Raw genomic sequence first — 12,770 nt, 5'->3', positions numbered from 1 at the left:
CATCCCGCAGCCACAGAATTTGCTTCAGAGAGAATGTGATTAAGGCAGTTCAATTAAAGTGAAGCACAGAACCTCTGCTCAAAATCCTGACATATAAACTCCTTCCAATCTGGATGATTTATTTGCTGCATTCTAAAAGGCAAATTCTGCAAGATGATAAATGGTAATAAAAATCAAGTAATTCAAGTAAATCAAACTCTTGCTTGAGCAAAATACCACTGCTAGTAAGGAAGCAAAGTCCATGCTAACATTGCTTTGCTGAGAAAATTCATTTCTTTCTATGGCAAGTTGTACTTAACAGGCACCAGACGGGAAGAAAGCTGGAAAATCAGGGCCCAAATAAGAATTCATAGTGATTCCATCTGTCTAAATCACAATGAAGTTGTAACATATAAAATCAAATACAAAGTCATCATAGTACTTCAACTAGTTTTAACAAAGCACACACGTACATAAAATGTTGGTTTTATAACATATCCCCGATGTTGCAAGATTAGCAATAAAACACAATTTCACCAGGCATTTCAGTGAAGAAAAAAATCACTGACCAAATGCACCCCATGTCTCAAAAATATCAAAGAAGCAAAACCTAGGAAGAGAGAATCCAAATATCAAAAATCAGTATTTGAGGAATGGTCTCTATAGATGCAGTCAATGAATGTAAGAATTCAGAAAACAGTTTAATTTACCAACTTCCTTCAAAGCAAGCATGCCCAGAAAGTCATCGCTCAAGATTCTTTCCATTCTTCTGTCACATCTTCAGTCTCCTCTTCATCTGCACATTGAAAACAATAACCACAGTTTTTAGGCGATATAACTAAAACTATAACTATTTTTCAGATGAGAGCATCCTGGATTATCCAGATGTGTCCTGTTTTTAATAACATCCTTAGAAGAGAAAAGTAGAGGTACGGGGATGCCTGTGTCATTCAGTTGGTTAAGCATCCGATTCTTCATTTCAGCTCAGGTCATGATCTTACGGTTCATGGGTTCAAACCCCAAGTCCACTCCTTGCTGACACCTTGAGATTCTCTCTCTCTCTCTCTCTCCCCCACTCATACATACGCACACATACGAGCTCTCTCTCTCAAAAAATAAACTTTAATAAGAGAGAAAAGCAGAGGGAGATTGGAGAGACACACACAGAGAAAAAAGGCAATGTGAAAACAGAGACAGAGATTGGCATGATGTGACCACAGAGCAAGGAAACCAAAGAAGCAATAGCCTCTCAATAGCCTGAGACAATGGAAGAAGCAGGGAGCCATTTTTCCCTGGAGTCTCCAGGCAGAGCATGGCCTTGCTGACTCTTTAGTTTCAGACTTCAGGCCTCCAGAACTTCGAGATAATTAATTTCTGTTATAATCATTTGTTGTGGCAACCACAGGAAATGAATACAGGTATATAAATTATATGTCAGTAATGTTGTTTCTTTTAATCTTTTAATTAATGGCAAATGATCTGGAGTTTCAGAGAGTGAAGTGAGAAATGCAGTGATATTGTGAACACACGGAGAAGAAATATTGAGCAGGGAGGAAGGTGGGTTATATGAGAAACAGACCTCAATATCCCACCCCTGAGATGAGGATAAGACCATGACCCAGGCCTCCGCAAGTACTATTTCTTCTATCTGGAGTGTTCCGCTTCTCGCCCACCCAGTAAAAGATCATCGTCCTTGGGGGCTCAACTTAAATGCCACTTCCCCATCTCCCCACGTTCATCATCCTGTCTGTGGTATTGCTGTGCACCTGTCCAGAAGCTCTTACTACACTTGTCTCGCCCCTGCTGTGGTTCTCTGCTTAAGTTCCTGCCTTCCTCAATGGACTATGAAATAATGCAGAGCAGTGATTAGGTCTTATTCCTTATATCCTAGAGCAATGTCCTTAATGAATGAATACAATGAGCACAATGGAACCCTGGCACAGTGACTTCAAAGCAATGGCTACACAACTGAATCACTCAACACAACTGAGTCCTCCAACACGGACTTTCAAAAAGACTGGTATCCAGTCTTTCCACCTCTGGCTGCCATAGTGAAAGGAGCTGCCGCCATGTCTGCCCGCCTACAATGGGTGGTCGTGCAGAACTGCTCCAGCTTCCTGATCAAGAGGAAGAAGCAGGTGTACATCACAGAGTCCAATAAGCTGAAGGCTCACAACTCCCTCTGCTACAAGGGGCTGATGCACCACCAGAATGTGGGCGTGGAGCCCGCAGCCAAGGGCAAAAGGGTAGTAGTGGTCGTCATGAAGCGGAAATCTGGCCAGTGAAAACCTGCCGCATCCTACGTGTGGACCACCGTCAACAAGAATGCCTGGGCCCCCGTCAGCAGCATCAGGCACGTGATCCGCAAGAGCAAGTACCGCTCAGATCTGCGCATGGCTGCCACTGGCAGAGTCAGCGCCAACCCCTGCAGCCACAAGCCCATGATAGTAAAGAGAAAGCAGGCCCACCCCACGAAGAGCTTCTGAGCACCTGCCTCTCATTGCCAAAGCAATGAAGATGTCAACCACCGTAAAAAAAAAAAAAAAAAAAAAAAAAAAAAAAAAAATACTGATGTCCAGAGCCAACCCCTAGAAATAGATTTCATTCATCTGGGATGGAACCCAGGCACATTAGTCTGTTTTCAATCTCACCTAGTCATTCTAATATGTTACCAAAGGTAAGAAGCATTGCCTAAGGGATGGACTCAGTATAGCTTAAAATGCCAGACAGATCTGAGGCAGATGCCAAGTTGAGAGATGTGAAAACCAAAAGTATACAAAGCATAGATGATCCCATACTGGCTATTTCTGTCTCCAAATAAAGCCATGCAAGAGGAGAGAACCCAAGCTAGGATATGCTTGCTCTGGGTGTCAAACAGGAAGGTTACCCAAAAGCAGTACAGGAGGGATGTTTAGAGAGGTAAAACAATCTGGAGAAGGTAGTATCTTCATTAAAATGAAATTTAAGAAGAAAAAGTAGGGATTGAGCACATTATCAAATAATTGACATTATTTTCACCATTAGTTTTTTTGTTTTTTTTCCCACAACCCTGGAGTAGAGTGACTAGTAGACCAGAGCTTCTCACACATTAACAAGCGTATATCACCTACTGGATCATCTTTTTAAAATGCAGAGTCTGATACAGTAGGTCTGGAGTAGGGCCTGGGACTCTGCATTTCTAAAAGCTCCTAGTGATGCCAGTATTTCTGGTCCATAGATCTAGTCTGCAGTGACGATCTTAATCTTTTCATTTTACCCAATATGAATGAAGCAATGGAATCACAAGTTCTCATTAACTGATAAAATGGTAATACATTATAATATCAAAACACTCCAGCATGCCATTGTTTACACTACTGAACAAAATGATCAAGTGGTATTTTATCAGTAGAGACAGAAAATAATCAGTGGCACATATTTATATGAAAAGTCCACCTCCAATCAAGAACCGGCTGAAAGAAAATTAGGTGAAAGTAACTTGAAAAGATAAGCTTAACAAATATAAACTTACTATATCCTCAAGTTTTACATCAAAAGGTGATTACCACTGGACACTTGCAATAGAGCAGCTCTGGTATTTTGATCAAATAAATTTGGGAGGTTAAGTTACCAAGAGCATCTGAAGAGCAGTGAGTAGCCTTGCAAAAGTAATTTCGCAAACAATAACTAGGAAGCCCGAAGGCACTCACAGTTTGAGAGAAACAGAACTTCATCAAGGCAAGGATGAGTCAAGTATTTCCCTAAGAGCAAGCCAAACTATTTTTTAATGGAAAAAAAAAAAAAGGTTAGCTAATAGTGTTACTATTCTAGAATCTCAGGGCTCGACTACAAACTGGGAAGCCTGTGTGACAACAAAGAAAACTTTCTCCAAACAATCCAGTGCCTTGGGAACTGTTCAGGTGGTCTGAGTAAGGACGTATACTAACACACACCCCCTTCGAATCACCCCAACATCCTTCACAAAAGCCGATCCACCTACAACCACCTCAAGATACAATCAAGTTACAATCAATGGTGAATCACTGTATCTTACACCTGAAACTAATCCAACACCGTACGTTAACTATACTCGAATTAAAATAAAATTTAAAGGTACCTAAGTAAAAATTACAATCAAGTAAACTTGAAGCATATTCAGATGGTACATTACCACTGTTGGTAGAACTTGTTCTGAGGACCCCAAAAGAGAACATAAATGAGCTTTGTTACAACTAAGCCAAAACACCTATTTCTCAAATATGCAAGGCAAAATCTTGTAGCTTGCATTAATTCGGCAGACTGAACGCTCCACACCGGGCACTCTAATTTCAGTAAGTCAGATTCGGGCCCCGGACACAGGTATAAAACAGACCAGCAAAAAACTTCCAGATGATCCTGATGCTCAGAGCGGTTAGGAGTAATGCTCCATGGTTTGTAACAGTACTTCTCAAACTTCACAGTGAGTATTGTTGGGCGATCATGTTAGTAAATTATGACTTAGTAGGTTTTCTAACAAGCCCCCAGTAACTGAACCACACTCTGAGCAGCAAGGGCTTATAACCTGGGATGGAAATCCTAGGGCTCCAAATGCCCAGGCACATGAAGTAGAGAGGGGCAGACAGGGGGCCATGTCCCCCTGCATGTATGTGCTCCTTCTAAAGGGAACATCCACTCAGCTCTCCTTACTGGTTTAAGGACCTGCTGATTTATCAGGAAAGTCAGAAGCCCAGGCTTTTATAGGCAATCTCCTGATTAAATGTTCAATACATTAGTCCCTCTTATCCACAAGGAATATGTTCCAAGACCCTCAGTGCATACCTGAGATCATAGATAGTACCAAACCCTACATACACTAGGATCTTTCCTATACATCCATGCCTCTGGTAAGGTTTAATTTATAAATTAGGCACATAAAAGATTGAAATAACCAATAAAATAGAACAATGGTAACATACTGCGATCAAAGTTTTGTGCACATGGTCGCTCTCAAAATGTCTTGTACTGTACTCACCCTTCTTGTGATGATGTGAAGTGATAAGATGCTTACACGAGGAGATGAAGGTGAATGGCACAGACATTGTGACATAGTGTTGGCCTACCGTTAACCTTCTGACCTACTGTCAGAAGAATCACCTGCTTCTGGAATGCTGCGGACCACAGGTAACTGAAACCACAGATAAGGAGGGACCAGTATAAGCCAACTCAGTCTAGTCACTGACCTAATTATGTGGACTCTCTCATTCGATCCTTATTGTAAGTATTAAAGCCATCTTATCTTAGATAAGGAAACCAAGGTGTAGAGAAGAGAGATTAAGTAACTTGCCTAAGATCACTGCTAATAGAGCAAGCATTCAAACCCAGATCTGCCTCACTCAGAGTCCACACTCCCAACCACTAGGTGACATCATGCAGGTGGGTGGGCACAGCAGCCCTCCCTCTGCTCCTCTATGTTCTAGTCTGGGATCCTACTAGCTACCTACACTACTACAAGCTTTAACTCATTAATTTGCTCTCTGGTTTCTTGTTCTCACTTTCAGTTTACAGTGACCAATCATCCAGTTTGCCAGAGACTAAAGGTTTCCAAGGACAAGAACCATTCAGTGGTAAAACCAGGACACTTCCTGAGCAAACCAAAACAGTGGCCCTAGTCTTCATTTAGGGTTTTTATTTTTAAAACAACCTTATCTGACTCATTTGTTACAGAAATTTTTAAAAGCACTATTCATCATATGGGTCCTATGGGAAGGAAATTGAATTTTGTTTTCCTTGAAGAGTTAGTATAGTTCTGACCTTTTTTTTTTTTTTTTTTTTTTTGCTACGTGACAGGCTTCATGTCCCTTTTTGCCCTATTCTTTTTGTTTTTGTTATTCATATTTTCCTCTTTACTATATGAACTTCTGTTGACAAGGAGCTCAAACACTTAGTGGGAAAAAGAATGTTGTCCATGCACGGATGCCTTTTGGTTTGGATTATCTGGAAAGCAAGTCAACATAAGAACTTGAGTAGGGGCACCTGGGTGGCTCAGTCTGCTGAGCATCCAACTCTCGGTTGAGGCTCAGGTCATGATCTCACGGTTCATGGGTTCCAGCCCCACATAGGGCTCAGGGCGGAGCCTCCTTGGGATTCTCTCTCTCCTTCTCTCTCTGACCGCCCCCCCCAACTCCCTCTCAAAAATAAACAGTTTTAAAAAAAGATAATTTGATCAAATACTAGACTAACCATAGACCTGAAGGACTTTTTCTCTGAAGTGCCAGCACACTCCGTTGTGCCTCTGAGGTTAGGTGGTACCAAAGAACAATTACTCCCTGCTCTCCTCACACTTGGATGTGGAAAAACTTACGCTGGGGAAACATCCAGCCTCGTTCCAGTCTCCTCCACTCTCCACAAGGGAAAAGAGCCAGTTCTCTGACCAGTGAGTTTGGGGGAAGAAACAGCTCAGCTCAGCCCCTTCCTCCACAATAGTTAGCACGCCACCCCTCCCCCGCCAAGGGCGCTTCTTGACTCCTCGAGGCTATTGGTTCCACATGGACAGGTTTCCACAGGTGAGGCTTGAGTCTTTTCACCTCTGCCAGTGACTGGGTGTGTGAGTTCACTTGGAGGACGTAGCATTCGGAAGACCATTTGGCTGCCTACACAGGTCACGACAACGCCCTACATTTCATCAGCAATGAAGCCAACCTCCTTATTCTGCATCCGTCACAGTCCATCTATCTCTAAGTTGGTTCCAACCTGGGTGGGGAAGAGAAAACCCTATTTATCAGTCCCCTCAAGCCCCCACAGTGAGTGAGCGCAACACTGAATTTACTGGACCTTGTATCCAGAAAGTCAAATTTTATCAGTAGTTACCGCTAAGCTGAAAGCACAAGAAAAATGGAACTTTTAATACAGCTGTGAGGCAAATCCTTATTTTTCAATACCACGATTTAAACTGGACCTCAATGGCATTCAGTTTGGTTCTCTTTTTGAAGTTGTATCTGACTCTGCCTTCTAGAAGAATTTTAATACTTGTGACAGACCTCAGTTCATCAAGAAAAAGACTACTATATACAATAGTACTTGCTACTGAAAGAAAATGATAAATGGTTTTTCTCATTCACTCCTGCCTGTTTCTAGAAATCTGCTCTGAATCACATTCACGTGTGTCTATTTCCTAAGAAAGACCTGAATATAATGTTGCAGCTGAAAACACTGCTATTCCTCATTAAAGTTATGTCTGTAAAGGGCTTTTTGCCAAGAAAACTGGTTTGGCATTCAGTTTTGGTGTTCACTTTGGTAGAAAGCATAAAATTTCCATTTAGTATTTTAGAATAAAATTGATTAGCAAAGTATTTCGATCCTGAACACTGAGGTTAGTAAAGTGAAAAACTCCAACCTCCGATACGCTGACAGGCACTCAAAATGATCGTGCAGAACCTATGCCTTACAGTATGTAATAAACAGAAATGTAACAAACAAAAATGTAATAAACAGAAAATAAAATGTGGCTCACGTATTCACATGTAGGCCATCTCAAGCCTCCAAACTCACAAGAGTTGTGCTAACCGTACATTAGGGTTATCTGGTGCCTTCAGAGGCACGTTCCATGAAGTTGTAGGTAAACCCTCACAGCTTCTTTCCAGCAAGCCATGTTAAGTTCTAGTTCATTCCATCTTGTTATGTTCTGCTCAGAAGCAGATATACATCAGTGTGACTCAAGTTCCCATAGAAGCAAAGTCATAGTTTAGCAAAGTGCTGTTCTAAACCCCCTTACCAAGGGAATGGGATCCCAAATACAATAAATCACCACAAAGTTAGCAGGTTTGCCTACAGTAGACAAAAAGGAGATACTTTCTCTGATGACAACCCTTTATCCAAAAAGAATGAAAATATACTGCAATTTGAGAATAGAACAAAGTTTTCATAGTTCATTTGTTAAATGAAGATCCTTAGTGGGGATATGCATAATGCAGCTGTCTAATCGAATTGCGTATTGTAAAAATGAACTCTGCTGTTGGGTAAAAACTTCATAGCTTGTAAAATTTCATTAAAAAAGGGGGAAAGTTCCAAATATTTATAGAGAATGTGAGGCTTGCATAGTTCCCTTTTTTATTTATTTTGTGAAAGAGAGAGTACAGTGGGGGGAGGGGCAGAGAGGGAGAGAGAATCCTCAGCAGGCTCTGGGCTGTCCGCATGGGTCTTGATCCCACCACTGTGAGATCATCACCTGAGCCAAAATCAAGAGTTGGACGCTAAACCCACTGAGCCACCCAGGTGCCCCAAGGCTTACATAGCTCTTAAGCAATACCACCTGCTTTCATTCACACTGTGAAGAATAAGCGTGAACTATATTTTAAGCATATTATTCTAAAACTGGATAATTTAAATTGTTTCATTTATTAAATAAGCACTTGGTTTAGGACGGCACTTTGGACATCACAGAAGTAACAATAAATCAAAAGATAGGATCTTTGTCCTCAAAAATACTACACAATTCTAAGGAAGAGAAAGTGTGTGTGTGCATAACAACTTCACAACAGTATGAGTGAAATGATGTGATAGGGGACCAATGTTCTTGGACATTCAGAGGAGAAATCAAACGTTTAAAAGAGAGAAACAAGGAAGGTTACATTCAGAAAGGATGGGGTTGGAATTCATCTGCCATTGAAGGGGTACCTGAACATTCTTCAGAAGAAAAGAGTAGGGGCTAATACAGGGGCAGAGGAAAGCACTGGAAATCCTGAGACCAGATTAGCCATAACCTGAATAACATTTAGAGAACTAGGTAGAGAGTGATTACAAAGAGATTGAAGTCAGACTCTGGAGGCCTTGAACATCAAGGGAAAGAATTCGGGTGTCATTCAGCGGGCAGTGGAGAGCTCAAGAAGTTTTCTGAGCTGGGAGGTGTGGCTATCAAAGCTGTACTTTGGAGGGGTTTGTTTAGTGGCGGTCAGCAGGGTCTGGAGGAGGTGAGAGATCAGAGGCGGGGAGGATGGACCAGATCAGATCAGAGGGCTTTTACTCTGGTCCAGCTGAGGCAGCAGGAAGAACAAAGAAGGGATGGGCATGGGAAACACTGCAAAAGTAGAACAAACAATACTGAAGGTTGAAGGTGGGGAGCAAAAGAGACAGGAGATTCAATGATGACTCAAACAGAACCTGGGTGAGTGAGGAAACAGAAAGAAAAGAGGAAAATCTGAGTTGAAAGGAAAGATAAGGAAATCAGTTTGAGGCCATAACCTCATGGAGCCGGCTAGCAGGCAGTTAGAAATATGGGACTGGGGAGTTAGTTCAGAATTAATAGATTACAGATTTCATTGGTAATATATAGATAATTATAGAAAGATATAGATTTAATAGAAAATACATCATCAATAGCATTATCTACATTAGAGGAAAAGTTGAGGCTATTTAAAGAGACTTACCACATACAACACAGATTATGTTAGACTTCTAACTTAGATAAATAATTGAATATTTGTTTATGTCAAAAAATATCCATAGTGTTTATAACCTGTACCATTGTACCACTGTAAAATGCAACACCGGATCAAGACAAAATGCCTGAGGGCATACAAGTAGCTGGGATGGGAACTTGTGTAGAAACTAATAAAACCACTAATAAAATGCATTTCACATTTTACAAATTCATCCCTTGGAATAAATTCTCATCACTGAAATTTGGAAGTTAAAAGACTAAGCAAGCTATCCAAATTATTTGTATCTGTCAAAACTAAATTCTCTTTCATTCTGAAATCATCACTGTTTCCTGTATAGCCACCCAGAATATGTATAAATCACCATTAGGAATAATATATCTCATAAGAGCACTAATTCCAACCTTGATCTCATACAAACGTTGATAAATTTGTTATGTTGCATGCTATTGACACCATCTATGACTTCCTATCCTGTTCTACCTTAAACTATAACACCTTTATATTGAGATGCTTAGTATTATTCACCAAAATACACATCTTCTACGCCTTACCCATTTTTGGTTTCTCTGGAGAGCTGACTTCCAGACGATGGTCTTCAGATGAAAGGCTCACATTGATGTCATACAGTGGATCATCCAAGAAAGAGGGCCTTTTCAGTCTCCCAATGCCAATAGTCTTCGACATAAAATAGTCCTTTGTGTCACTAATAACCTTGTCCTTGGGAAATTGGAGGCATCTCAAATTCTCTGCTTCGATGACAAGTGCTTGAGACGTGTAATGCCCAGTCAAGGCTTTGGTGAGATAGTAACCTGTACATGTTTCACATTCTGCATTTTCAGACATATTTGCATCTTTTACCTCTGTGCTTGTGACTTTTGTTTCTGACCCATTTAGTAGCTCAGAGAGGACAGATCTGGAAAGATGGGGGGACTGGGCTGTTGAATCCTCTACGTCTTCCTTTTCTCTTTCTGAAGAAAGTCTAATCATGGATTTTTGTCTGAGTGTGCATTCATCCAGAAGACACTTTAACCGTTCCTCAGAGAGAGGTGATGTTGAATCTAACTGATGAAACAAACCAAATGTTTTCATGGTTAGGTGATTGAGTAAACACATTTATTTTTGATAGTTTCCAGTAATACAGTATAAGTGTAAGTGCCAAGAAATCCCTTATACAAAACACTCAAATAGCAAAATCATTCATTTTAAAGTATCCACAATTTCAGGAGAAACGTACAGCATCCCCAGAGAACAGTTTTAGAATCCATCATGCCTACTAAAATCCTGGGAAAATCCCTGAAAACTGATGGAAATAAGTTACCACACCAAATTAACCACTAACACTCTCTCTACATGTGGAAGTAAGTTGAAATGGAGATATTAGAAAAGCACTTTCAATTTTATAAGTCTTAGGACATCAAGTAGGGAAGTAAGCAACCAGCCCATTGATAACCAGCTAGGAATCCTGCCATAATCTCCATTAGGTGTTTCTCTGTTTTCTACTACTCCTCAGTGTGAACCCCATCACCACCCAATTTCTTAAAAATCTGGGGGGAAAATCTTGGGCAAACAGGTCAAACTACACCTGCCCCTGGGGATTTATCACTCCTATGTCTGTCCACAACTTTGAGTGGACAATATGACTGAAGACAGAAAAGGAAGGGTGAAGGGGTGATGCATCCTGAGATGTGTAGTTGTTTCAAAACTAGATCTAGACAGAGGCCAGGGGCATTCCAATAGCAGTGCATTCTGGGAGGAGGATTTGATGACAGACATTCCATCTCTGCCTGTACAGGCTATCAGGGCTGAGCATTTCAACCAAGATCTTAAGGATTCAGAAACATTGTTTTCTTCCAGTGATGATCTTAGGAAATTTTTTAAAAAATCAAATGAAAGTATAGAGCTATGTTTCACAAGAATTCAACTGAATAGCAAGCCCCTTGAATCGCATCAATCTCAAAAGGAGTAGGATTAAAATATACTGAAAAATACTGAAAATAAGTTCTCCTTCTCTAAAGAGTCAGCACCATTCCTGATTTATATAGTGGATTATTTAGGAAAACATGTATCCTCCTTTACAGGGGAATGCATTATCTAAGAATAAGAAGTCCGCATAAGAAGACCTAATCATGAATTGCAATGGCCTTAATTTCTACTTCAGTAAACTAAAACAATGCTATTGCCCTACTTAGGATCCAGTAGAATTAACCAAATATTCGACATGTATAAAGTATCAAGGAGGGAAGGTATTATTGGATAGTTAATTCCCTATTCTCGTGTAATGCTTCTAAGGCAGCTAACAAAAACCAGTATGTAAAACAAGCTTTTAAAACATATTTTGTGTCTTAAAATTACATTTAACTTCATATATTAAAAACTAGTTTTCATAGTGACAAGTACACAAGAAATTATCTGAGAATATATTCTTAATAATTATCTGGGATTCAAAATTTAGATAACTCACCCTAAGATTAATATACATGTCAGAAAATAGGAGTTGGATTATATATTAGCAAATGCTTCTTTTAATTACCAGACACTTTAGGCATCCAGATGTGGTACTTTATCCATTATTAGGAGAGTTCCCTTCACCCTACTATGAAAATCTAGTCAACCAGAAAATAAAGGCAGTCCTTGAATGGTAGTAGATATTTAAAATACACTTTCAAAATCTGCTTATTTAAAATTGTTACATAAAATTGGTTACTTTTAAACTTTTTTTAAGGTTTATTCATTTTTGAGAGAGAGACAGAGCATGAGCAGCAGAGGGGCAGAGAGAGAGGGAGACACAGAATCAAGCAGGCTCCAGGCTCTGAGCTGTTAGCACAGGAGATCAAGACCTGAGCCAAAGTTGGACCCTTAACTGACTGAGCCACCCAGGTGCCCTACATAAAATTGCTTAAAATGGGTAGACAATTCCCCGAGATTTAGAAAGGGCCCATTGTCACCTTCACAAATCATCCTCACCAAAGGCTTATCATATGAAATTTCCAGACAGTAGGGGAAGAAAAAAAAAAAAAAAAAAAAAAAAAACACTCCATACTAGAGGAGGATGAAGGATTATGCAAGAAGGTCTGGGGTCAGGGATGGGGGGTGGAGGGGAGAAAGAGGAGGTAGAAGACAGATAGATTATCTGATATATTTGACCACTTCCACAAATAATATTGATAAAATAGATGCTTGGTAGTTCTGATGATGTATTTGGCAAGATACACAGAAAATTAAGTAAAAGGAACAACAAAGCAATTATGGACAGACTCTGGGGAAAACAAAAAGCTCTATGAAAAGAAAGGAGAGTTAGTCTCAGATAAAATAGAAAATTAAGCAAAAGAAAATAAGATAATTTACTTTAGGACAAATAAAAAGTTGAACAAGAAGGGATACCATAGGATTCTACTT

At 40.1% G+C, this 12,770-nt stretch overlaps 1 protein-coding gene and 1 pseudogene across 3 annotated transcripts in view; one reads left to right on the top strand and one right to left on the bottom strand.

The window, feature by feature from the left end:
- The window catches only part of FSIP1 (fibrous sheath interacting protein 1), a 197,093-nt gene that overhangs the window by 3,376 nt on the left and 180,947 nt on the right, over positions 1-12,770 (bottom strand). The window contains exons 11-12 of one of the 3 annotated variants that reach the window (XM_078448482.2): positions 9,926-10,436; positions 690-775 (exon numbers count right to left, since the gene is read on the bottom strand). In XM_078448482.2, the coding sequence (XP_078304608.1) occupies positions 729-775; positions 9,926-10,436 (558 nt within the window). In that variant the 3' untranslated portion in view covers positions 690-728. Of the gene's footprint in view, positions 1-661; positions 776-9,925; positions 10,437-12,770 lie in introns of those variants that run through there. The other 2 variants (XM_078448480.2, XM_078448483.1) reach the window with 2 other exon arrangements.
- On the top strand, positions 2,041-2,305 carry LOC132669673 (large ribosomal subunit protein eL28 pseudogene; annotated as a pseudogene).

Source organism: Panthera onca, chromosome B3, assembly GCF_046562875.1.
Source record: "Panthera onca isolate mPanOnc1 chromosome B3, mPanOnc1 haplotype 2, whole genome shotgun sequence".
NCBI lineage: Eukaryota > Metazoa > Chordata > Mammalia > Carnivora > Felidae > Panthera > Panthera onca.
This window is presented reverse-complemented; position numbering and strand designations above follow the sequence as displayed.